The sequence below is a fragment of the Chelonia mydas genome, chromosome 14 (assembly GCF_015237465.2).
Source record: "Chelonia mydas isolate rCheMyd1 chromosome 14, rCheMyd1.pri.v2, whole genome shotgun sequence".
Taxonomy (NCBI): domain Eukaryota; kingdom Metazoa; phylum Chordata; order Testudines; family Cheloniidae; genus Chelonia; species Chelonia mydas.
In genome coordinates, this window is record NC_051254.2 from 36,700,774 (window position 1) to 36,726,355 (window position 25,582).

Below are 25,582 nucleotides of genomic sequence, written 5' to 3' on the forward strand. Positions count from 1 at the left end.
CTTTGTCATTCAGTTGCCAGTGTAGACAAAGCTTCATTGTAAAGATCCTCACAGGACAGGGATTCCCCCCATTCTCCCTGGGGACCCAGCTGTGCCTGGAGGCCCAAGGGAAGTGATGGCTCAGGCTGCAGCTATGCCTGAAGTGGGGACACTGCAGAGCAACGGGGAGACAGGTGGAAATGAGCAGAACTCCCCATTTCAGCAGGGGTTGTGGGGGGAAGGTATTTCTACAGAGACTATTCTGATGGGATGGGAGGGGGTACACATGTGTTGTGGAGAAAGTACAAAACACACGTGGGATGGAACAATGACAAATAACGTGCCAGTGTTTGAATGTGTGATGGGGAATGTCTCCGAATTGTCACCAGAGCCCAAGCAGTGAGCTTAGGGCTGCTCGCGCTGAGCAAGACGGGCTCTGAAGGGGAAGGGGCGAATTGTACTAAAACCCCATGGAAGTTACCGACACAGCAGCCTGAGCCCAGGCCCTGAGTAGCCCTAGACCGTCCAGGCCAGGGTCATTGCTGGGGACAGTTCGACATGTCCAGTGTTTAACAGAATCCCTCACATGGGGTCCCTCATACCCACCCGCCACCTTCAAAAGCATCCCTCCCCTCAACTCTGCCCATAACCCTATTGATTGTTGTGAAAAGCAGAAAACTGGAAAAACTGATTTCCAGTAATATCAGGCTTTTCTGATTTTCACCCAAATCAACAGAGTTCTGACCAGAGTGGAGATGGGAGGGACCTGGCTTGAATACGGGGGTGAGGAGAATTGGAGACAAGAAGTGCAGCTGGGCCGGGGGGGGAGTGGAGCGCTGTGAAGACCTGCTAACCCTAACTCTAACCTCACCCTCACCTTGAACCCTAACCCTGAGCTCACTGCCTCACCATGTATCCTGAGGGATCAAACGGTGATTTTCATGGAAATCGGGTTTTTACAGTTCTCCAGTTTTCACCAAAATCCGGAGGGTTCTGCCCATTGACAGCTAGAACATATCCTGAAACACTGCGTGGGACATGGTTATCAAAAGTTATCCCGTTCCAGACAGAGAGAAACACCATCGAGTTCAGCGTGGGGCATCAGCCAATAGTGAAAGGGCAGAGCCATTTACTCAGCATTTTACCTGCACTAGGCCTTGTGTCCCCAGTATAACGCTGGCAGTGGGAATAGCTAGAGGCAGAGCACCCCTGTGTGTGTTCTGCTTTCTACCAGTGGATAAAATGACTCCTATGAGTTTGCAATACTTTCATATAAATCTTCTACCTTGTAACCCACCTCTCCTGTTATTCACTTGCAGCGGCACATCATGCAGAGAAAGGTGAGGTCCCTTTGTTCATTGCAATGGGAGGGGAGGGGAATCTCAAACTTTGCAACAAGTTTCATAAACCCCTGAGGCAGTTATGGAGAGCTCTCGCTATGAACTAAAAGTCAATATGGTTTGTGTGGTGCACAGAGAAACTCTGCCTCTCGTCCCTCACACTCAGGACACAGAATGAGCAGATCCAAACCCCACTCCCTGAACTCCCAGGGGTTTATTGCTCCCACACAGCCAGGGGAGGGAGCGGGTTTGGCTCACTCTGCCCTCTGTGTAGCCAGCACTGTGCCCATGCTGTGAGCTGGCTGTAGTCATTAACACCCCCCTTGTGACCTGTCAGACTGAAGGTGGCCAGGGACATGGTGGCTGATGATGTCATCGTGCTGCTCCCTACAGTGTCACTCTGCCCATTTGCTCTCCTGTGCTATTGGCTGCGGGCTCCACCCCCTCCCACCCAGTCCCGTCACCCCAATGATCGACTAATCTGCCCCCAGAGCTGAGCTGCATTAAACAACAATAGGAAATTCACCATAAACATGATGGAATGAAATCTCACCCCTCCCCCTTTTCTCCCCCTTAGAGAGGTTAGAGAAGCTGCAATCTGAACTGAAGAGCGAGAAAGGTCAGTGTCTGGGGCCAGTGGGGTGGCGTAAAGATTATATGAGAATGTTTCCCAAAAAACTGGCGGATCAGTAAACTAGAGATTACCAGGCGGACGAGACGTTTGGAACGAAGCCGAAGGGAGGCTGCGACTTCGGATTTGTCTGCACTACGCACCTTTTAGCGACACAACCGTGCCCCTACAGCCGTGCCACTGAGAGGCGCGCAGTGTAGCCGCTGTTTGTCGGAGGGAGAGAGCCCTGCCGCTGATACAATCTTCCACGCCCAACAAAGAGAAGTAGCTTTGGTGGTAGACAAAGAGCTGCTCACGCCGATGCTTTTTGCTGGCAAAACTTTTGTCTTTTGCGTTTGTGTTTTTTTAAGAACTCTGAACAACAAAGGGTTTGTCATTCAGTTGCCAGTGTAGACAAAGCTTCATTGTAAAGATCGTGACAGGACGGGGATTCCCTCAATTGTCCCTGGGGACCTCGCTGTGCCTGGAGGCCCAAGGGAAGTTATGGCTCAGGCTGCAGCTATGCCTGAAGTGGGGACATTGCAGAGCAACGGGGAGACAGGTGGGAAATGAGCAGAACCCCCCATTTCAGCAGGGGTTGGGGGGGGAAGGTATTCCCACTGAGAGAATTCTGATAGGGTGGGAGGGGGTACACATGTGTGATGTGGAAAGTACAAAACACACGAGGGATGGAACAATGACAAATAACGTGCTAGTGTTTGAATGTGTGATGGGGAATGTCTCCGAATTCTCACCTGACACAAGCAGTGAAGTCAGGGCTGCTCGCGCTGACCCAGACGGGCTCTGAAGGGGAAGGGGCCAATTGTCCTAAAACCCCATGGAAGTTACCGACACAGCAGCCTGAGCCCAGGCCCTGAGTAGCCCTAGACCGTCCAGGCCAGGGTCATTGCTGGGGACTGTTCGACATGTCCAGTGTTTAACAGAATCCCTCACATGGGGTCCCTCATACCCACCCGCCACCTTCATATGCATCCCTCCCCATCAACTCTGCCAATAACCCTATTGATTGCTGTGAAAAGCGGAAAACTGGAAAAACTGATTTCCAATAAAATCAGGCTTTTCTGATTTTCACCCAAATCAACAGAGGTCTGACCAGAGTGGGAGGGGAGGGACCTGGCTGGAAGACGGGGTGAGGAGAAGAGGAGGCACACAGTGCTGCTGGGGGAGCTGACTGGAGTGTGTGAGGGGCCTGCAGCTAACCCTAACTCTAACCTCACCCTCATCTTAAACCCTAACCCCGAGGCAAAGCACCGCTGTGTGTGTTCTACTTTGTACCGGTAGACACAAGATTCCTATGAGTTTGCAAAGCTTTCAGATAAATCTTCTACCTTGTAACCCATCTCTCCTGTTGTTCACTTCCAGCGGCGAGTGGTGCAGAGAAAGGTGAGGTCCCTTTGTTCATTGAAATGGGAGGGGAGGGGGAATCTCAGACTTTACAACAAGTTCCATAGACCCCTGGGGAAGGTCTTGAGAGCTCTCACTGTGAACAGAAAGTCAGTTTGGTTTGTGCGGTGCACAGAGAAGCTCTGCCCCTCGTCCCTCACACTCAGGACACGGAATGAACAGACCCAAACCCCACTCCCTGAGCTCCCAGGGGTTTATTGCTCCCACACAGCCAGGGGAGGGAGCGGGTTTGGCTCACTCTGCCCTCTGTGTAGCCAGCACTGTGCCCATGCTGTGAGCTGGCTGTAGTCGTTAACACCCCCGGTGTGACCTGCCAGGCAGAAGGTGGTCAGGGACATGGTGGCTGATGATGTCATCGTGCTGCTCGCTACGGTGTCACTCTGCCCATTTGCTCTCCTGTGCTATTGGCTGCGGGCTCCACCCCCCTCCCACCCAGTCCCGTCACCCCAATGATCGACTAATCTGCCCCCAGAGCTGAGCTGCATTAAACAATAATAGGAACTTCACCATAAACATGAGGGAATGAAATCTCACCTCTCCCCCTTTTCTCCCCCTTAGAGAGGCTGCAATCTGAACTCAAGAGGCAGAAAGGTCAGTGTCGGGGGCCAATGGGGTGGCGTAAAGATTATATGAGAACGTTTCCCAAAAAACTGGCGGATCAGTAAACTAGAGATTACCAGGCGGACGAGACGTTTGGAACGAAGCCGAAGGGAGGCTGCGACTTGGGCTTTGTCTGCACTACGCACCTTTTAGCGACACAACCGTGCCCCTACAGCCGTGCCACTGAGAGGCGCGCAGTGTAGCCACTGTTTGTCGGAGGGCGAGAGCCCTGCCGCTGATACAATCTTCCACCCCCAACAAAGAGAAGTAGCTTTGGTGGTAGACAAAGCGCTGCTTACGCAGATGCTTTTTGCTGGCAAAACTTTTGTCTTTTTAAGAACTCTGAACAACAAAGGCTTTGTCATTCAGTTGCCAGTGTAGACAAAGCTTCATTGTAAAGATCCTCACAGGACGGGGATTCCCTCCATTGTCCCTGGGGACCCGGCTGTGCCTGGAGGCCCATGGGAAGTGATGGCTCAGGCTGCAGCTATGCCTGAAGTGGGGACACTGCAGAGCAATGGGGAGACGGGTGGGAAATGAGCAGAACCTCCCATTTCAGCAGGGGTTGTGGGGGGAAGGTATTTCCACAGAGACTATTCTGATGGGATGGGAGGGGGTACACGTGTGTTCCGTAGAAAGTACAAAACACACGAGGGATGGAACAATGACAAATAACATGCTAGTGTTTGAATGGGTGATGGGGAATGTCTCCGAATTGTCACCAGAGACCAAGCAGTGAACTCAGGGCTGCTCGTGCTGACCCAGACGGGCTCTGAAGGGGAAGGGGCCAATTGTCCTGATACCCCATAGAAGTTACCGACACAGCAGCCTGCGCCCAGGCCCTGAGCAGCCCTAGACCGTCCAGGACAGGTTCATTGCTGGGGACTGTTCGACATGTCCAGTGTTTAACAGAATCCCTCACCTGGGATCTGCCGCCCGTGTCCTGGCCTTTCACAGCCATGTAACGTGAGAAGGGGCAGGTTTTCACCCTCAGTGACCATGTGTGTGTGAGTGTGTGACTGTGTGTATTTGTTCTGATATCAAGGAGACATTTGGTACTGGAGGGGAAAGAGGGGAAATGTATCTCCTTTCTCCCTGCCCTATTTTAGCATACAAAGAGGTCTTGCTGTATTTGGATGGAGGTAGGAGCTGGCTTGAATTCACTGTTCCTCACCAAAACAACCTTTGAAGACAGGTAGCTGCCCCACTGCTCCTCTCCCCAGTATCTGTCCTTGAATCCAGCTATGAGGGAGAAGCACAGAAGTTGGATGTTTCTGCTAAAATGATCAGCAGTGAGATAATTACAAATGGTGACAATTTAATGATCATCGAATAAGTTTTAGTGTCACCATCCCAAGCCCACTGTGATGAGTGTGAGCAGCAAACAGCGCTGCCTGCAGACTCAGGCAGATCGCACTGGGCTGGTGCACTGCTTACACCCAGGTCACTTGCTCAATGCTACCTTCATGCCCAGAAAGGCTGGACTCTTATTAGTACACGGAGTGGAGATTTTCACCCCCATCTCAACCTCGTTATGTTAGCAAAAGGACCAGAGCAGCATAAAAGGGCTCCAGAAGGCCTGGATCCAGCTGTGGGAGGATTCCTCCAGTGCAGGCAGTGCAGAGAACATCTGCAGGCTGCCCTCTGAGGACCAACTCACAAGCCCTATTGTAGCGGTGTAGGGGAGATGGGCCTGGGAACAAGAGGGGTGTGTCAGGGCGGGGCCACTGCGCACAGTGCCGCAGAGATTCTGGGCCGTGCTGCTGCCCATATACACCCAGGGAAAGGCTGCTGTAACTAATGGCAGAAGCTAAACCAGAAAATCTCACTCCCAATACGGAGTAACAGAGCTGACATGGGGCGTTATACCCGTGTAACAAGAGCAGTTTAAATTCCCACCTTACCATGTACTGGAGAAACCTTCCAACGCAGACAAGCCCTGAGTTACAGCAGGGGCTGCTTTGGCATCCAGAGCACCCAGGATCAGGGGGATGCGGGGTTTGTGGTAAAAGCCACAGTCACCCTCACGTGCGCCTGGGCTGCAGGTTTTCAACACAGAATCTCACCCTGAGCATTTAAACCATAGATCACAATGATGTGGCATTTCTTTAACTAGAGCAGTGGTTCTTAACCTGGGGTGCGAGATGCCCTTTCTGGGGTGCGAGACATGACAGATTGTTTTAGAAGGTAAATTATCGAAAACACAAATTAAGCACAGGCACGTAAGTACAACTGCTTTGTTCCATCACACCTATGTTTATATGTATATCATTCTCTCTCTTTCATTCTATAGTTATGATATATCTAGGTTTAAAGAACTGACCTGCTTCAATGATTTTTGATAAGGGGTGCGAAAACATATTGAAAACCAAAGGGGTGCAGGCTGCAGTAAAGGTTAAGAGCCACTGAACTAGAGGGTCACACACTTTGCAGCTTACATAGGACCAGTGGTGCATCCAACTGGGCTCCTCAAACCCACCCCGAACCTTCAAATGCGTCCCTCTCCCTCAACTCTGGCCATAACCCTACTGATAGTTGTGAAAAGTGGAAAACTGGAAAAACTGATTTCCAATAAAATCAGGCTTTTCAGATTTTCACCCAAATCAACAGAGTTCTGAGCAGAGTGGAGATGGGAGGGACCTGGCTGGAATATGGGGGTGAGGAGAAGAGGAGGCAAGAAGTGCAGCGGGGGGGGGGGGGAACGGGGACGGAGACTGGAGTGCGGTGAGGGGCCTGCTAACCCTAACTCTAACCTCACCCTCACCTTGAACCCTAACCCTGAGCTCACTGCCTCACCCTGTATCCTGAGGGATCAAAAGGTGATTTTCATGGAAATCAGGTTTTCACAGTTCTACAGTTTTCACCAAAATCCGGAGGGTTCTGCCCATTGATAGCTAGAACATGCCCTGAAACACTGCGTGGGACATGGTTATGAAAAGTTATCCCGTTACAGACAGATAGAAACACCATCGAGTTCAGCGTGGGGCATCAGCCAATAGCGAAAGGGCAGAGCCATTTACTCAGCGTTTTACCTGCAGTAGGCCTTGTCTCCCCAGTATAACGCTGGCAGTGGGAATAGCTAGAGGCAGAGCACCGCTGTGTGTGTTCTGCTTTGTACCGGTAGAAACAAGACTCCTATGAGTTTGCAATACTTTCAGATAAATCTTCTACCTTGTAACCCACCTCTCCTGTTGTTCCCTTCCAGCGGCGCATCGTGCAGAGAAAGGTGAGGTCCCTTTGTTCATTGCAATGGGACGTGAGGGGGAATCTCAGACTTTACAACAAGTTTCATAGACCCCTGGGGCAGGTATTGAGAGCTCTCACTGTCAACAGAAAGTCAGTTTGGTTTGTGCGCTGCACAGAGAAGCTCTGCCCCTCGTCCCTCACACTCAGGACAGGGAATGAACAGACGCAAACCCCACTCCCTGAGCTCCCAGGGGTTTATTGCTCCCACACAGCCAGGGGAGGGCTCACTCTGCCCTCTGTGTAGCCATTACTGTGCCCATGCTGTGAGCTGGCTGTAGTTATTAATACACCCAGTGTGACCTGCCAGGCAGAAGGTGCCCAGGGACATGGTGGCTGATGATGTCATCGTGCTGCTCGCTACAGTGTCACTCTGCCCATTTGCTCTCCTGTGCTATTGGCTGCGGGCTCCACCCCCCTCCCACCCGGTCCCGTCACCCCAATGATCAACTAATCTGCCCCCAGAGCTGAGCTGCATTAAACAATACTAGGAACTTCACCATAAACATGATGGAATGAAATCTCATCCCTCCCCCTTTTCTCCCCCTTAGAGAGACTGCAATCTGAACTGAAGATCGAGAAAGGTCAGTGTCTGGGGCCAATGGGGTGGCGTAAAGATTATATGAGAACGTTTCCCAAAAAACTGGCGGATCAGTAAACGCGAGATTACCAGGCGGACGAGACGTTTGGAACGAAGCCGAAGGGAGGCTGCGACTTCGGCTTTGTCTGCACTACGCACCTTTTAGCGACACAACCGTGCCCCTACAGCCGTGCCACTGAGAGGCGCGCAGTGTAGCCGCTGTTTGTCGGAGGGAGAGAGCCCGGCCGCTGATACAATCTTCCACCCCCAACAAAGAGAAGTAGCTTTGGTGGTAGACAAAGCGCTGCTCACGCCGGTGCTTTTTGCTGGCAAAACTTTTGTCTTTAGCGTGTGTGTCTTTTTTTTAACAGCTCTGAACAACAAAGGCTTTGTCATTCAGTTGCCAGTGTAGCCAAAGCCTCATTGTAAAGATCGTCACAGGACGGGAATTCCCTCCATTGTCCCTGGTGACCCAGCTGTGCCTGGAGGCCCAAGGGCAGTGATGGCTCAGGCTGCAGCTATGCCTGAAGTGGGGACACTGCAGAGCAATGGGGAGACGGGTGGAAATGAGCAGAACCCCCCCATTTCAGCAGGGGTTGTGGGGGGAAGGCATTTCCATAGAGACTATTCTGATGGGATGGGAGGGGGTACACGTGTGTTGTGGAGAAAGTACAAAACACACGAGGGATGGAACAATGACATATAACGTGCTAGTGTTTGAATGTGTGATGGGGAATGTCTCCGAATTGTCACCAGAGCCCAAGCAGTGAGCTTAGGGCTGCTCGCACTGACCAAGACAGGCTCTGAAGGGGAAGGGGCCAATTGTCCTAAAACCCCATGGAAGTTACCGACACAGCAGCCTGAGCCCAGGCCCAGAGTAGCCTGAGACCGTCCAGGCCAGGGTCATTGCTGGGGACAGTTCGACATGTCCAGTGTTTAACAGAATCACTCACATGGGGTCCCTTATACCCACCCGCCACCTTGAAAAGCATCCCTCCCCATCAACTCTGCCCATAACCCTATTGAGTGTTGTGAAAAGCGGAAAACTGGAAAAACTGATTTCCAATAATATCAGGCTTTTCTGATTTTCACCCAAATCAAGAGAGTTCTGACCAGAGTGCAGATGGCAGGGACCTGGCTGGAATATGGGGGTGAGGAGAAGAGGAGGCAAGAAGTGCAGCTGGGCGGGGGGAAGTGGAGCGCTGTGAAGACCTGCTAATCCTAACTCTAACCTCACCCTCACCTTGAACCCTAACCCTGAACTCACTGCCTCACCCTGTATCCTGAGGGATCAAACGGTGATTTTCATGGAAATCGGGTTTTTACAGTTCTCCAGTTTTCACCAAAATCCGGAGAGTTCTGCCCATTGACAGCTAGAACATGCCCTGAAACACTGCGTGGGACATGGTTATCAAAAGTTATCCCGTTCCAGACAGAGAGAAACACCATCGAGTTCAGCGTGGGGCATCAGCCAATAGGGAAAGGGCAGTGCCATTTACTCAGTGTTTTACCTGCACTAGGCCTTGTGTCCCCAGTATAATGCTGGCAGTGGGAATAGCTAGAGGCAGAGCACCCCTGTGCATGTTCTGCTTTCTACCAGTGAAAAAATGACTCCTATGAGTTTGCAATAGTTTCATATAAATCTTCTACCTTGTAACCCACCTCTCCTGTTATTCACTTGCAGCGGCACATCGTGCAGAGAAAGGTGAGGTCCATTTGTTCATTGCAATGGGAGGGGAGGGGGAATCTCAAACTTTGCAACAAGTTTCATAGACCCCTGAGGCAGTTATGGAGAGCTCTCGCTATGAACTAAAAGTCAATATGGTTTGTGCGGTGCACAGAGAAACTCTGCCTCTCGTCCCTCACACTCAGGACACAGAATGAGCAGATCCAAACCCCACTCCCTGAACTCCCAGGGGTTTATTGCTCCCACACAGCCAGGGGAGGGATTGGGTTTGTCTCACTCTGCCCTCTGTGTAGCCAGCACTGTGCCCATGCTGTGAGCTGGCTGTAGTCGTTAACACCCCCGGTGTGACCTGCCAGGCAGAAGGTGGCCAGGGACATGGTGGCTGATGATGTCATCGTGCTGCTCGCTACAGTGTCACTCTGCCCATTTGCTCTCCTGTGCTATTGGCTGCGGGCTCCACCCCCCTCCCACTCAGTCCCGTCACCCCAATGATCGACTAATCTGCCCCCAGAGCTGAGCTGCATTAAACAATAATAGGAACTTCACCATAAACATGATGGAATGAAATCTCACCCCTCCCCTTTTTCTCCCCCTTAGAGAGGCTGCAATCTGAACTCAAGAAGGAGAAAGGTCAGTGTCGGGGGCCAATGGGGTGGCGTAAAGATGATATGAGAATGTTTCCCAAAAATCTGGCGGATCAGTAAACGCGAGATTACCAGGCGGACGAGACGTTTGGAATGAAGCCAAAGGGAGGCTGCTTCTTGGGCTTTGTCTGCATTACGCACCTTTTAGCGACACAACCGTGCCCCTACAGCTGTGCCACTGAGAGGCGCGCAGTGTAGCCGCTGTTTGTCGGAGGGAGAGAGCCCTGCCGCTGATACAATCTTCCACCCCCAAGAAAGAGAAGTAGCTTTGGTGGTAAACAAAGAGCTGCTCACGCCGATGCTTTTCAGTGGCAAAACTTTTGTCTTTTGCGTGTGTGTGTTCTTTTAAGAACTCTGAACAACAAAGGGTTTGTCATTCAGTTGCCAGTGTAGCCAAAGCCTCATTGTAAAGATCATGACAGGACGGGGATTCCCTCCATTGTCCCTGGGGACCCCGCTGTACCTGGAGGCCCAAGGGAAGTGATGGCTCAGGCTGCAGCTATGCCTGAAGTGTGGACACTGCAGAGCAATGGGGAGACAGGTGGGAAATGAGCAGAACCCCCCATTTCAGCAGGCGTTGGGGGGGGAAGCTATTCCCACAGAGACAATTCTGATAGGGTGGGAGGGGGTACACATGTGTGATGTAGAAAGTACAAAACACACGAGGGATGGAACAATGACAAATAACATGCTAGTGTTTGAATGGGTGAGGGGGAATGTCTCCCAATTGTCACCACACACAAGCAGTGAAGTCAGGGCTGCTCGCGCTGACCCAGACGGGCTCTGAAGGGGAAGGGGCCAATTGTCCTAAAACCCCATGGAAGTTACCGACACAGCAGCCTGAGCCCAGGCTCTGAGTAGCCCTAACCCGTCCAGGCCAGGGTCATTGCTGGGGACTGTTCGACATGTCCAGTGTTTAAAAGAATCCCTCACATGGGGCCCTCATACCCACCCGCCACCTTCAAATCCATCCCTCCCCATCAACTCTGCCAGTAACCCTATTGATTGCTGTGAAAAGCGGAAAACTGGAAAAACTGATTTCCAATAAAATCAGGCTTTTCTGATTTTCACCCAAATTAACAGAGGTCTGACCAGAGTGGGAGGGGAGGGACCTGGCTGGAAGACGGGGTGAGGAGAAGAGGAGGCACACAGTGCTGCTGGGGGAGCTGACTGGAGTGTGTGAGGGGCCTGCAGCTAACCCTAACTCTAACCTCACCCTCATCTTAAACCCTAACTCCGAGTCAGAGCACCCCTGTGTGTGTTCTACTTTGTACCGGTAGAAACAAGACTCCTATGAGTTTGCAAAGCTTTCAGATAAATCTTCTACCTTGTAACCCATCTCTCCTGTTGTTCACTTCCAGCGGCGAGTGGTGCAGAGAAAGGTGAGGTCCCTTTGTTCATTCCAATGGGAGGGGAGGGGGAATCTCAGACTTTACAACAAGTTTCATAGACCCCTGCGGCAGGTATTGAGAGCTCTCACTGTCAACAGAAAGTCAGTTTGGTTTGTGCGCTGCACAGAGAAGCTCTGCCCCTCGCCCCTCACCCTCAGGACAGGGAATGAACAGACGCAAACCCCACTCCCTGAGCTCCCAGGGGTTTATTGCTCCCACACAGCCAGGGGAGGGAGCGGGTTTGGCTCACTCTGCCCTCTGTGTAGCCAGCACTGTGCCCATGCTGTGAGCTGGCTGTAGTCCTTAACACCCCCGGTGTGACCTGCCAAGCAGAAGGTGGCCAGGGACATGGTGGCTGATGATGTCATCGTGCTGCTCGCTACAGTGTCACTCTGCCCATTTGCTCTCCTGTGCTATTGGCTGCGGGCTCCACCCCCCTCCCACCCAGTCCCGTCACCCCAATGATCGACTAATCTGCCCCCAGAGCTGAGCTGCATTAAACAATAATAGGAACTTCACCATAAACATGATGGAGTGAAATCTCACCTTTTACCCTTTTCTCCCCCTTAGAGAGGCTGAAATCTGAACTCAAGAGGGAGAAAGGTCAGTGTCGGGGGCCAATGGGGTGGCGTAGAGATTATATGAGAACGTTTCCCAAAAAACTGGCGGATCAGTAAACTAGAGATTACCAGGCGGACGAGACGTTTGGAACGAAGCCGAAGGGAGGCTGCGACTTGGGCTTTGTCTGCACTACGCACCTTTTAGCGACACAACCGTGCCCCTACAGCCGTGCCACTGAGAGGCGCGCAGTGTAGCCGCTGTTTGTCGGAGGGCGAGAGCCCTGCTGCTGATACAATCTTCCACCCCCAACAAAGAGAAGTAGCTTTGGTGGTAGACAAAGCGCTGCTCACGCTGATGCTTTTTGCTGGCAAAACTTTTGTCTTTTTAAGAACTCTGAACAACAAAGGCTTTGTCATTCAGTTGCCAGTGTAGACAAAGCTTCATTGTAAAGATCCTCACAGGAAGGGGATTCCCTCCATTGTCCCTGGGCACCCGGCTGTGCCTGGAGGCCCAAGAGAAGTGATGGCTCCGGCTGCAGCTATTCCTGAAGCGGGGACACTGCAGAGCAATGGGGAGATGGGTGGGAAATGAGCAGAACCCCCCATTTCAGCAGAGGTTGTGGGGGGAAGGTATTTCCACAGAGACTATTCTGATGGGATGGGAGGGGGTACACGTGTGTTCTGTAGAAAGTACAAAACACACGAGGGATGGAACAATGACAAATAACATGCTAGTGTTTGAATGGGTGATTGGGAATGTCTCCGAATTGTCACCAGAGACCAAGCAGTGAACTCAGGGCTGCTCGTGCTGACCCAGACGGGCTCTGAAGGGGAAGGGGCCAATTGTCCTGATACCCCATAGAAGTTACCGACACAGCAGCCTGCGCCCAGGCCCTGAGCAGCCCTAGACCGTCCAGGCCAGGTTCATTGCTGGGGACTGTTCGACATGTCCAGTGTTTAACAGAATCCCTCACATGGGATCCGCCGCCCGTGTCCTGGCCTTTCACAGCCATGTAACATGAGAAGGGGCAGGATTTCACCCTCAGTGACCATGTGTGTGTGAGTGTGTGACTGTGTGTATTTGTTCTGATATCAAGGAGACATTTGGTACTGGAGGGGAAAGAGGGGAAATGTATCTCCTTTCTCCCCGCCCTATTTTAGCATACAAAGAGGTCTTGCTGTATTTGGATGGAGGTAGGAGCTGGCTTGAATTCACTGTTCCTCACCAAAACAACCTTTGAAGACAGGTAGCTGCCCCACTGCTCCTCTCCCCAGTATCTGTCCTTGAATCCAGCTATGAGGGAGAAGCACAGAAGTTGGATGTTTCTGCTAAAATGATCAGCAGTGAGATAATTACAAATGGTGACAATTTAATGATCATCGAATAAGTTTTAGTGTCACCATCCCAAGCCCACTGTGATGAGTGTGAGCAGCAAACAGCGCTGCCTGCAGACTCAGGCAGATCGCACTGGGCTGGTGCACTGCTTACACCCAGGTCACTTGCTCAATGCTACCTTCATGCCCAGAAAGGCTGGACTCTTATTAGTACACGGAGTGGAGATTTTCACCCCCATCTCAACCTCGTTATGTTAGCAAAAGGACCAGAGCAGCATAAAAGGGCTCCAGAAGGCCTGGATCCAGCTGTGGGAGGATTCCTCCAGTGCAGGCAGTGCAGAGAACATCTGCAGGCTGCCCTCTGAGGACCAACTCACAAGCCCTATTGTAGCGGTGTAGGGGAGATGGGCCTGGGAACAAGAGGGGTGTGTCAGGGCGGGGCCACTGACACACAGATTCTGGGTCGTGAGATTCTGCAGAGATTCCGCAGAGATTCTGGGCCGTGCTGCTGTCCATATACACCCAGGGAAAGGCTGCTGTAACTAATGGCAGAAGCTAAACCAGAAAATCTCACTCCCAATACGGAGTAACAGAGCTGACATGGGGCGTTATACCCGTGTAACAAGAGCAGTTTAAATTCCCACCTTACCATGTACTGGAGAAACCTTCCAATGCAGACAAGCCCTGAGTTACAGCAGGGGCTGCTTTGGCATCCAGAGCACCCAGGATCAGAGGGATGCGGGGTTTGTGGTAAAAGCCACAGTCACCCTCACGTGCGCCTGGGCTGCAGGTTTTCAACACAGAATCTCACCCTGAGCATTTAAACCATAGATCACAATGATGTGGCATTTCTTTAACTAGAGCAGTGGTTCTTAACCTGGGGTGCGAGATGCCCTTTTTGGGGTGCGAGACATGACAGATTGTTTTAGAAGGTAAATTATCGAAAACACAAATTAAGCACAGGAACGTAAGTACAACTGCTTTGTTCCATCACACCTATATTTATATGTATATCATTCTCTCCATTTCATTCTATAGTTATGACATATCTAGGTTTAAAGAACTGACCTGCTTCAACGATTTTTGATAAGGGGTGCGAGAACATATTGAGGACCAAAGGGGTGCAGGCTGCAGTAAAGGTTAAGAGCCACTGAACTAGAGGGTCACACACTTTGTTGTTTACATAGGACCAGTGGTGCATCCAACTGGGCTCCTCAAACCCACCCCGCACCTTCAAATGCGTCCCTCCCCCTCAACTCTGGCCATAACCCTATTGATAGTTGTGAAAAGTGGAAAACTGGAAAAACTGATTTCCAATAAAATCAGGCTTTTCAGATTTTCACCCAGATCAACAGAGTTCTGAGCAGAGTGGAGATGGGAGGGACCTGGCTGGAATATGGGGGTGAGGAGAAGAGGAGGCAAGAAGTGCAGCGGGGGGGGCGGGGGGGGAACGGGGACGGAGACTGGAGTGCGGTGAGGGGCCTGCTAACCCTAACTCTAACCTCACCCTCACCTTGAACCCTAACCCTGAGCTCACTGCCTCACCCTGTATCCTGAGGGATCAAAAGGTGATTTTCATGGAAATCAGGTTTTCACAGTTCTACAGTTTTCACCAAAATCCGGAGGGTTCTGCCCATTGGTAGCTAGAACATGCCCTGAAACACTGCGTGGGACATGGTTATGAAAAGTTATCCCGTTACAGACAGATAGAAACACCATCGAGTTCAGCGTGGGGCATCAGCCAATAGCGAAAGGGCAGAGCCATTTACTCAGTGTTTTACCTGCAGTAGGCCTTGTGTCCCCAGTATAACGCTGGCAGTGGGAATAGCTAGAGGCAGAGCACCGCTGTGTGTGTTCTGCTTTGTACCGGTAGAAACAAGACTCCTATGAGTTTGCAATACTTTCAGATAAATCTTCTACCTTGTAACCCATCTCTCCTGTTGTTCACTTCCAGCGGCGAGTGGTGCAGAGAAAGGTGAGGTCCCTTTGTTCATTGCAATGGGACGTGAGGGGGAACCTCAGACTTTACAACAATTTTCATAGACTCCACTCCCTGAGCTCCCAGGGGTTTATTGCTCCCACACAGCCAGGGGAGGGAGCGGGTTTGGCTCACTCTGCCCTCTGTGTAGCCAGCACTGTGCCCATGCTGTGAGCTGGCTGTAGTCGTTAACACCCCCGGTGTGACCTGCCAGGCAGAAGGTGGCCAGGGACATGGTGGCTGATGATGTCATCGTGCTGCTCGCTACAGTGTCACTCTGCCCGTTTGGTCTCCTGTGCTATTGGCTGCGGGCTCCACCCCCCTCCCACCCAGTCCCGTCACCCCAATGATCGACTAATCTGCCCCCAGAGCTGAGCTGCATTAAACAATAATAGGAACTTCACCATAAACATGATGGAATGAAATCTCATCCCTCCCCCTTTTCTCCCCCTTAGAGAGGCTGCAATCTGAACTGGAGATCGAGAAAGGTCAGTGTCTGGGGCCAATGGGGTGGCGTAAAGATTATATGAGGACGTTTCCCAAAAAACTGGCGGATCAGTAAACGCGAGATTACCAGGCGGACGAGACGTTTGGAACGAAGCCGAAGGGAGGCTGCGACTTGGGCTTTGTCTGCACTACGCACCTTTTAGCGACACAACAGTGCCCCTACAGCCGTGCCACTGAGAGGCGCGCAGTGTAGCCGCTGTTTGTCGGAGGGCGAGAGCCCTGCCGCTTATACAATCTTCCACCCCCAACAAAGAGAAGTAGCTTTGGTGGTAGACAAAGCGCTGCTCACGCCGGTGCTTTTTGCTGGCAAAACTTTTGTCTTTTGCGTGTGTGTCTTTTTTTTAACAGCTCTGAACAACAAAGGCTTTGTCATTCAGTTGCCAGTGTAGCCAAAGCCTCATTGTAAAGATCCTCACAGGACGGGGATTCCCTCCATTGTCCCTGGTGACCCAGCTGTGCCTGGAGGCCCAAGGGAAGTGATGGCTCAGGCTGCAGCTATGCCTGAAGTGTGGACACTGCAGAGCAATGGGGAGACGGGTGGAAATGAGCAGAACCCCCCATTTCAGCAGGGGTTGTGGGGGGAAGGTATTTCCATAGAGACTATTCTGATGGGATGGGAGGGGTACACGTGTGTTGTGGAGAAAGTACAAAACACACGAGGGATGGAACAATGACAAATAACGTGCTAGTGTTTGAATGTGTGATGGGGAATGTCTCCGAATTGTCACCAGAGCCCAAGCAGTGAGCTTAGGGCTGCTCGCACTGACCAAGACAGGCTCTGAAGGGGAAGTGGCCAATTGTCCTAAAACCCCATGGAAGTTACCGACACAGCAGCCTGAGCCCAGGCCCTGAGTAGCCTGAGACCGTCAAGGCCAGGGTCATTGCTGGGGAATGTTCGACATGTCCAGTGTTTAACAGAATCTCTCACATGGGGTCCCTTATACCCACCCGCCACCTTGAAAAGCATCCCTCCCCATCAACTCTGCCCATAACCCTATTGAGTGTTGTGAAAAGCGGAAAACTGGAAAAACTGATTTCCAATAATATCAGGCTTTTCTGATTTTCACCCAAATCAAGAGAGTTCTGACCAGAGTGCAGATGGCAAGGACCTGGCTGGAATATGGGGGTGTGGAGAAGAGGAGGCAAGAAGTGCAGCTGGGCGGGGGGGAGTGGAGCGCTGTGAAGACCTGCTAATCCTAACTCTAACCTCACCCTCACCTTGAACCCTAACCCTGAGCTCACTGCCTCACCCTGTATGCCGAGGGATCAAACGGTGATTTTCATGGAAATCGGGTTTTTACAGTTCTCCAGTTTTCACCAAAATCCGGAGAGTTCTGCCCATTGACAGCTAGAACATGCCCTGAAACACTGCGTGGGACATGGTTATCAAAAGTTATCCCATTCCAGACAGAGAGAAACACCATCGAGCTCAGCGTGGAGCATCAGCCAATAGTGAAAGGGCAGAGCCATTTACTCAGCGTTTTACCTGCACTAGGCCTTGTGTCCCCAGTATAACGCTGGCAGTGGGAATAGCTAGAGGCAGAACACCCCTGTGTGTGTTCTGCTTTCTACCAGTGGAAAAATGACTCCTATGAGTTTGCAATAGTTTCATATAAATCTTCTACCTTGTAACCCACCTCTCCTGTTATTCACTTGCAGCGGCACATCGTGCAGAGAAAGGTGAGGTCCCTTTGTTCATTGCAATGGGAGGGGAGGGGGAATCTCAAACTTTGCAACAAGTTTCATAGACCCCTGAGGCAGTTATGGAGAGCTCTCGCTATGAACTAAAAGTCAATATGGTTTGTGCGGTGCACAGAGAAACTCTGCCTCTCGTCCCTCACACTCAGGACACAGAATGAGCAAATCCAAACCCCACTCCCTGAGCTCCCAGGGGTTTATTGCTCCCACAGAGCCAGGGGAGGGAGCGGGTTTGGCTCACTCTGCCCTCTGTGTAGCCAGCACTGTGCCCATGCTGTGAGCTGGCTGTAGTCCTTAACACCCCCAGTGTGACCTGTCAGACAGAAGGTGGCCAGGGACATGGTGGCTGATGATGTCATCGTGCTGCTCGCTACAATGTCACTCTGGCCATTTGCTCTCCTGTGCTATTGCCTGCCGGCTCCACCCCCCTCCCACCCAGTCCGATCACCCCAGCGATCGACTAATCTGCCCCCAGAGCTGAGCTGCATTAAACAATAATAGGAACTTCACCATAAACATGATGGAATGAAATCTCACCCCTCCCCCTTTTCTCCCCCTTAGAGAGGTTAGAGAAGCTGCAATCTGAACTGGAGAGCGAGAAAGGTCAGTGTCGGGGGCCAATGGGGTGGCGTAAAGATTATATGAGAATGTTTCCCAAAAATCTGGCGGATCAGTAAACTAGAGATTACCAGGCGGACGAGATGTTTGGAATGAAGCCAAAGGGAGGCTGCGACTTGGGCTTTGTCTGCACTATGCACCTTTTAGCGACACAACCGTGCCCCTACAGCCGTGCCACTGAGAGGCGCGCAGTGTAGCCGCTGTTTGTCGGAGGGAGAGAGCCCTGCCGCTGATACAATCTTCCACCCCAACAAAGAGAAGTAGCTTTGGTGGTAAACAAAGAGCTGCTCACGCCGATGCTTTTCAGTGGCAAAACTTTTGTCTTTTGCGTGTGTGTGTTCTTTTAAGAACTCTGAACAACAAAGGGTTTGTCATTCAGTTGCCAGTGTAGCCAAAGCCTCATTGTAAAGATCATGACAGGACGGGGATTCCCTCCATTGTCCCTGGGGACCCCGCTGTACCTGGAGGCCCAAGGGAAGTGATGGCTCAGGCTGCAGCTATGCCTGAAGTGGGGACACTGCAGAGCAATGGGGAGACAGGTGGGAAATGAGCAGAACCCCCCATTTCAGCAGGCGTTGGGGGGGGGGAGGTATTCCCACAGAGACAATTCTGATAGGGTGGGAGGCGGAACACATGTGTGATGTAGAAAGTACAAAACATACGAGGGATGGAACATGACAAATAACATGCTAGTGTTTGAATGGGTAACGGGGAATGTCTCCCAATTGTCACCACACACAAGCAGTGAAGTCAGGGCTGCTCGCGCTGACCCAGACGGGCTCTGAAGGGGAAGGGGCCAATTGTCCTAAAACCCCATGGAAGTTACCGACACAGCAGCCTGAGCCCAGGCTCTGAGTAGCCCTAACCCGTCCAGGCCAGGGTCATTGCTGGGGACTGTTCGACATGTCCAGTGTTTAACAGAATCCCTCACATGGGGCCCTCATACCCACCCGCCACCTTCATATGCATCCCTCCCCATCAACTCTGCCAATAACCCTATTGATTGCTGTGAAAAGCGGAAAACTGGAAAAACTGATTTCCAATAAAATCAGGCTTTTCTGATTTTCACCCAAATCAACAGAGGTCTGACCAGAGTGGGAGGGGAGGGACCTGGCTGGAAGACGGGGTGAGGAGAAGAGGAGGCACACAGTGCTGCTGGGGGAGCTGACTGGAGTGTGTGAGGGGACTGCAGCTAACCCTAACTCTAACCTCACCCTCATCTTAAACCCTAACCCCGAGGCAAAGCACCGCTGTGTGTGTTCTACTTTGTACCGGTAGAAACAAGACTCCTATGAGTTTGCAATACTTTCAGATAAATCTTCTACCTTGTAACCCATCTCTCCTGTTGTTCACTTCCAGCGGCGAGTGGTGCAGAGAAAGGTGAGGTCCCTTTGTTCATTGCAATGGGAGGGTTGGGGGAATCTCAGACTTTACAACAAGTTTCATAGACCCCTGCGGCAGGTATTGAGAGCTCTCACTGTCAACAGAAAGTCAATTTGGTTTGTGCGCTGCACAGAGAAGCTCTGCCCCTCGCCCCTCACCCTCAGGACAGGGAATGAACAGACCCAAACCGCACTCCCTGAGCTCCCAGGGGTTTATTGCTCCCACACAGCCAGGGGAGGGAGCGGGTTTGGCTCACTCTGCCCTCTGCGTAGCCAGCACTGTGCAAACGCTGTGAGCTGGCTGTAGTCCTTAACACCCCCGGTGTGACCTGCCAGGCAGAAGGTGGCCAGGGACATGGTGGCTGATGATGTCATCGTGCTGCTCCCTATGGTGTCACTCTGCCCATTTGGTCTCCTGTGCTATTGGCTGCGGGCTCCACCCCCCTCCCACCCAGTCCTGTCACCCCAATGATCGACTAATCTGCCCCCAGAGCTGAGCTGCTTTAAACAATAATAGGAACTTCACCATAAACATGATGGAATGAAATCTCACCCCTCCCCCTTTTCTCCCCCTTAGAGAGGCTGCAATCTGAACTGAAGAGCGAGAGAGGTCAGTGTCTGGGGCCAATGGGGTGGCGTAAAGATTATATGAGAACGTTTCCCAAAAAACTGGCGGATCAGTAAACTAGAGATTACCAGGCGGACGAGACGTTTGGAACGAAGCCGAAGGGAGGCTGCGACTTGGGCTTTGTCTGCACTACGCACCTTTTAGCGACACAACCATGCCCCTACAGCCATGCCACTGAGAGGCGCGCAGTGTAGCCGCTGTTTGTCGGAGGGCGAGAGCCCTGCCGCTGATACAATCTTCCACCCCCAACAAAGAGAAGTAGCTTTGGTGGTAGACAAAGCGCTGCTCACGCCGGTGCTTTTTGCTGGCAAAACTTTTGTCTTTTGCGTGTGTGTCTTTTTTTTAACAGCTCTGAACAACAAAGGCTTTGTCATTCAGTTGCCAGTGTAGCCAAAGCCTCATTGTAAAGATCCTCACAGGACGGGGATTCCCTCCATTGTCCCTGGTGACCCAGCTGTGCCTGGAGGCCCAAGGGAAGTGATGGCTCAGGCTGCAGCTATTCCTGAAGCGGGGACACTGCAGAGCAATGGGGAGACGGGTGGAAATGAGCAGAACCCCCCATTTCAGCAGGGGTTGTGGGGGGAAGGTATTTCCACAGAGACTATTCTGATGGGATGGGAGGGGGTACAAGTGTGTTCTGTAGAAAGTACAAAACACACGAGGGATGGAACAATGACAAATAACATGCTAGTGTTTGAATGGGTGATGGGGAATGTCTCCGAATTGTCACCAGAGACCAAGCAGTGAACTCAGGGCTGCTCGTGCTGACCCAGACGGGCTCTGAAGGGGAAGGGGCCAATTGTCCTGATACCCCATAGAAGTTACCGACACAGCAGCCTGCGCCCAGGCCCTGAGCAGCCCTAGACCGTCCAGGCCAGGGTCATTGCTGGGGACTGTTCGACATGTCCAGTGTTTAACAGAATCCCTCACCTGGGATCTGCCGCCCGTGTCCTGGCCTTTCACAGCCATGTAACATGAGAAGGGGCAGGATTTCACCCTCAGTGACCATGTGTGTGTGAGTGTGTGACTGTGTGTATTTGTTCTGATATCAAGGAGACATTTGGTACTGGAGGGGAAAGAGGGGAAATGTATCTCCTTTCTCCCCGCCCTATTTTAGCATACAAAGAGGTCTTGCTGTATTTGGATGGAGGTAGGAGCTGGCTTGAATTCACTGTTCCTCACCAAAACAACCTTTGAAGACAGGTAGCTGCCCCACTGCTCCTCTCCCCAGTATCTGTCCTTGAATCCAGCTATGAGGGAGAAGCACAGAAGTTGGATGTTTCTGCTAAAATGATCAGCAGTGAGATAATTACAAATGGTGACAATTTAATGATCATCGAATAAGTTTTAGTGTCACCATCCCAAGCCCACTGTGATGAGTGTGAGCAGCAAACAGCGCTGCCTGCAGACTCAGGCAGATCGCACTGGGCTGGTGCACTGCTTACACCCAGGTCACTTGCTCAATGCTACCTTCATGCCCAGAAAGGCTGGACTCTTATTAGTACACGGAGTGGAGATTTTCACCCCCATCTCAACCTCGTTATGTTAGCAAAAGGACCAGAGCAGCATAAAAGGGCTCCAGAAGGCCTGGATCCAGCTGTGGGAGGATTCCTCCAGTGCAGGCAGTGCAGAGAACATCTGCAGGCTGCCCTCTGAGGACCAACTCACAAGCCCTATTGTAGCGGTGTAGGGGAGATGGGCCTGGGAACAAGAGGGGTGTGTCAGGGCGGGGCCACTGCGCACAGTGCCGCAGAGATTCTGGGCCGTGCTGCTGTCCATATACACCCAGGGAAAGGCTGCTGTAACTAATGGCAGAAGCTAAACCAGAAAATCTCACTCCCAATACGGAGTAACAGAGCTGACATGGGGCGTTATACCCGTGTAACAAGAGCAGTTTAAATTCCCACCTTACCATGTGCTGGAGAAACCTTCCAATGCAGACAAGCCCTGAGTTACCGCGGGGGCTGCTTTGGCATCCAGAGCACCCAGGATCAGAGGGATGCGGGGTTTGTGGTAAAAGCCACAGTCACCCTCACGTGCGCCTGGGCTGCAGGTTTTCAACACAGAATCTCACCCTGAGCATTTAAACCATAGATCACAATGATGTGGCATTTCTTTAACTAGAGCAGTGGTTCTTAACCTGGGGTGCGAGATGCCCTTTTTGGGGTGCGAGACATGACAGATTGTTTTAGAAGGTAAATTATCGAAAACACAAATTAAGCACAGGAACGTAAGTACAACTGCTTTGTTCCATCACACCTATATTTATATGTATATCATTCTCTCTCTTTCATTCTATAGTTATGATATATCTAGGTTTAAAGAACTGACCTGCTTCAACGATTTTTGATAAGGGGTGCGAGAACATATTGAGAACCAAAGGGGTGCAGGCTGCAGTAAAGGTTAAGAGCCACTGAACTAGAGGGTCACACACTTTGTTGCTTACATAGGACCAGTGGTGCATCCAACTGGGCTCCTCAAACCCACCTCGCACCTTCAAATGCGTCCCTCCCCCTCAACTCTGGCCATAACCCTACTGACAGTTGTGAAAAGTGGAAAACTGTAAAAACTGATTTCCCATAAAATCAGGCTTTTCTGATTTTCACCCAGATCAACAGAGTTCTGATCAGAGTGGGCAGGCGAGGGGCCTGGCTGGAATATGGGGGTGAGGAGAAGAGGAGGCAAGAAGTGCAGCGGGGGGGGTGTGTGTGTGTGTGTGACTGGAGTGCGGTGTGGGGCCTGCTAACCCTAACTCTAACCTAACCCTCATCTTGAACCCTAACCCTGAGGTCACTGCCTCACCCTGTATCCTGAGGGATCAAACGGTGAGTTTCGTGGAAATCGGGTTTTTACAGTTCTCCAGCTTTTACCAAAATCAGGAGGGTTCTGCCCATTGATATCTGGAACATGCCCTGAAACGGTGCAATTGATGGGACGTGGTTATCAAAAGCGATCCCGTTACAGACAGATAGAAACACCATCGAGTTCACGTGGGGCATCAGCCAATAGGGAAAGGGCAGAGCCATTTACTCAGTGTTTTACATGCACTATGCCTTGTGTCCCCAGTATAACGCTGGCAGTGGGAATAGCTAGATGCAGAGCACCCCTGTGCGTGTTCTGCTTTCTACCAGTAGAAAAATGACTCCTATGAGTTTGCAATACTTTCAGATAAATCTTCTACCTTGTAACCCACCTCTCCGGTTGTTCCCTTCCAGCGGCGCATCGTGCAGAGAAAGGTGAGGTCCCTTCATTCATTGCAATGGGAGGGGAGGGGGAATCTCAAACTTTGCAACAAGTTTCATAGACCCCCGAGGCAGGTATTGAGAGCTCTCACTGTGAACAGAAAGTCACAGTGGTTTGTGTGGTGCACAGAGAAGCTCTGCCCCTCGTCCCTCACCCTCAGGATATGGAATGACCAGACCCATACCCCACTCTCTGAACTCCCAGGGGTTTATTGCTCCCACACAGCCAGAGGAGGGAGCGGGTTTGGCTCACTCTGCCCTCTGTGTAGCCAGCACTGTGCCCATGCTGTGAGCTGGCTGTAGTCCTTAACACCCCCGGTGTGACCTGCCAGGCAGAAGGTGGTCAGGGACATGGTGGCTGATGATGTCATCGTGCTGCTCGCTACAGTGTCACTCTGCCCATTTGGTCTCCTGTGCTATTGGCTGCGGGCTCCACCCCCCTCCCACCCGGTCCCGTCACCCCAATGATCGACTAATCTGCCCCCAGAGCTGAGCTGCATTAAACAATAACAGGAACTTCACCATAAACATGATGGAATGAAATCTCACCCCTCCCCCTTTTCTCCCCCTTAGAGAGGCTGCAATCTGAACTGAAGAGCGAGAGAGGTCAGTGTCTGGGGCCAATGGGGTGGCGTAAAGATTATATGAGAACGTTTCCCAAAAAACTGGCGGATCAGTAAACTAGAGATTACCAGGCGGACGAGACGTTTGGAACGAAGCCGAAGGGAGGCTGCGACTTGGGCTTTGTCTGCACTACGCACCTTTTAGCGACACAACCATGCCCCTACAGCCATGCCACTGAGAGGCGCGCAGTGTAGCCGCTGTTTGTCGGAGGGCGAGAGCCCTGCCACTGATACAATCTTCCACCCCCAACAAAGAGAAGTAGCTTTGGTGGTAGAGAAAGCGCTGCTCACGCCAGTGCTTTTCGCTGGCAAAACTTTTGTCTTTTGCGTGTGTGTCTTTTTTTAAACAACTCTGAACAACAAAGGCTTTGTCATTCAGTTGCCAGTGTAGACAAAGCCTCATTGTAAAGATCATCACAGGACGGGGATTCCCTCCATTGTCCCTGGTCACCTAGCTGTGCCTGGAGGCCCAAGGGAAGTGATGGCTCAGGCTGCAGCTATGCCTGAAGTGGGGACACTGCAGAGCAATGGGGAGACGGGTGGGAAATGAGCAGAACCCCCCATTTCAGCAGGGGTTGTGGGGGGAAGGTATTTCCACAGAGACAATTCTGATGGGGTGGGAGGGGGTACACGTGTGTGATGTAGAAAGCACAAAACACACGAGGGATGGAACAATGACAAATAACATGCTAATGTTTGAATGGGTGATGGGGAATATCTCTGTATTGTCACCAGAGACCAAGCAGTGAAGTCAGGGCTGCTCGCGCTGACCCAGACGGGCTCCGAAGGGGAAGGGGCCAATTCTCCTAAAACCCCATGGAAGTTACCGACACAGCAGCCTGAGCCCAGGCCCTGAGTAGCCCTAGACCGTCCAGGCCAGGGTCATTGCTGGGGACTGTTCGACTTATCCAGTGTTTAACAGAATCCCTCACATGGGGTCCCTCATACCTACCTGCCGCCTTCAAAATCATCCCTCCCCATCAACTCTGCCCATAACCCTATTGATTGTTGTGAAAAGCAGAACATTGGAAAAACTGATTTCCAATAAAATCAGGCTTTTCTGATTTTCACCCAAATCAACGGAGTTCTGACCAGAGTGGAGATGGGAGGGACCTGGCTGGAATATGGGGGTGAGGAGAAGAGGAGGCAAGAAGTGCAGCTGGGCCGGGGGGAGTGGAGCGCTGTGAAGACCTGCTAACCCTAACTCTAACCTCACCCTCACCATGAACCCTAACCGTGAGCTCACTGCCTCACCATGTATCCTGAGGGATCAAACGGTGATTTTCATGGAAATCGGGCTTTTACAGTTCTCCAGTTTTCACCAAAATCCGGAGGGTTCTGCCCATTGACAGCTAGAACATGCCCTGAAACACTGTGTGGGACATGGTTATCAAAAGTTATCCCGTTCCAGAAAGAGAGAAAGACCATCGAGTTCAGCGTGGGGCATCAGCCAATAGTGAAAGGGCAGAGCCATTTACTCAGCGTTTTACCTGCACTAGGCCTTGTGTCCCC

General features: G+C 51.6%; 2 protein-coding genes across 2 annotated transcripts in view; one reads left to right on the forward strand and one right to left on the reverse strand.

Annotated features, from left to right (window-relative positions):
* Positions 1-25,582, reverse strand: part of LOC102936186 (butyrophilin-like protein 2) — a 1,677,894-nt gene that overhangs the window by 643,517 nt on the left and 1,008,795 nt on the right.
* LOC114020220 (butyrophilin subfamily 1 member A1) overlaps positions 1-25,582 on the forward strand; it is a 1,361,724-nt gene that overhangs the window by 419,272 nt on the left and 916,870 nt on the right. The window contains 2 exon segments of the mRNA XM_043528139.1: positions 18,148-18,180; positions 23,421-23,441. Coding sequence (XP_043384074.1) covers positions 18,148-18,180; positions 23,421-23,441 — 54 coding nt within the window.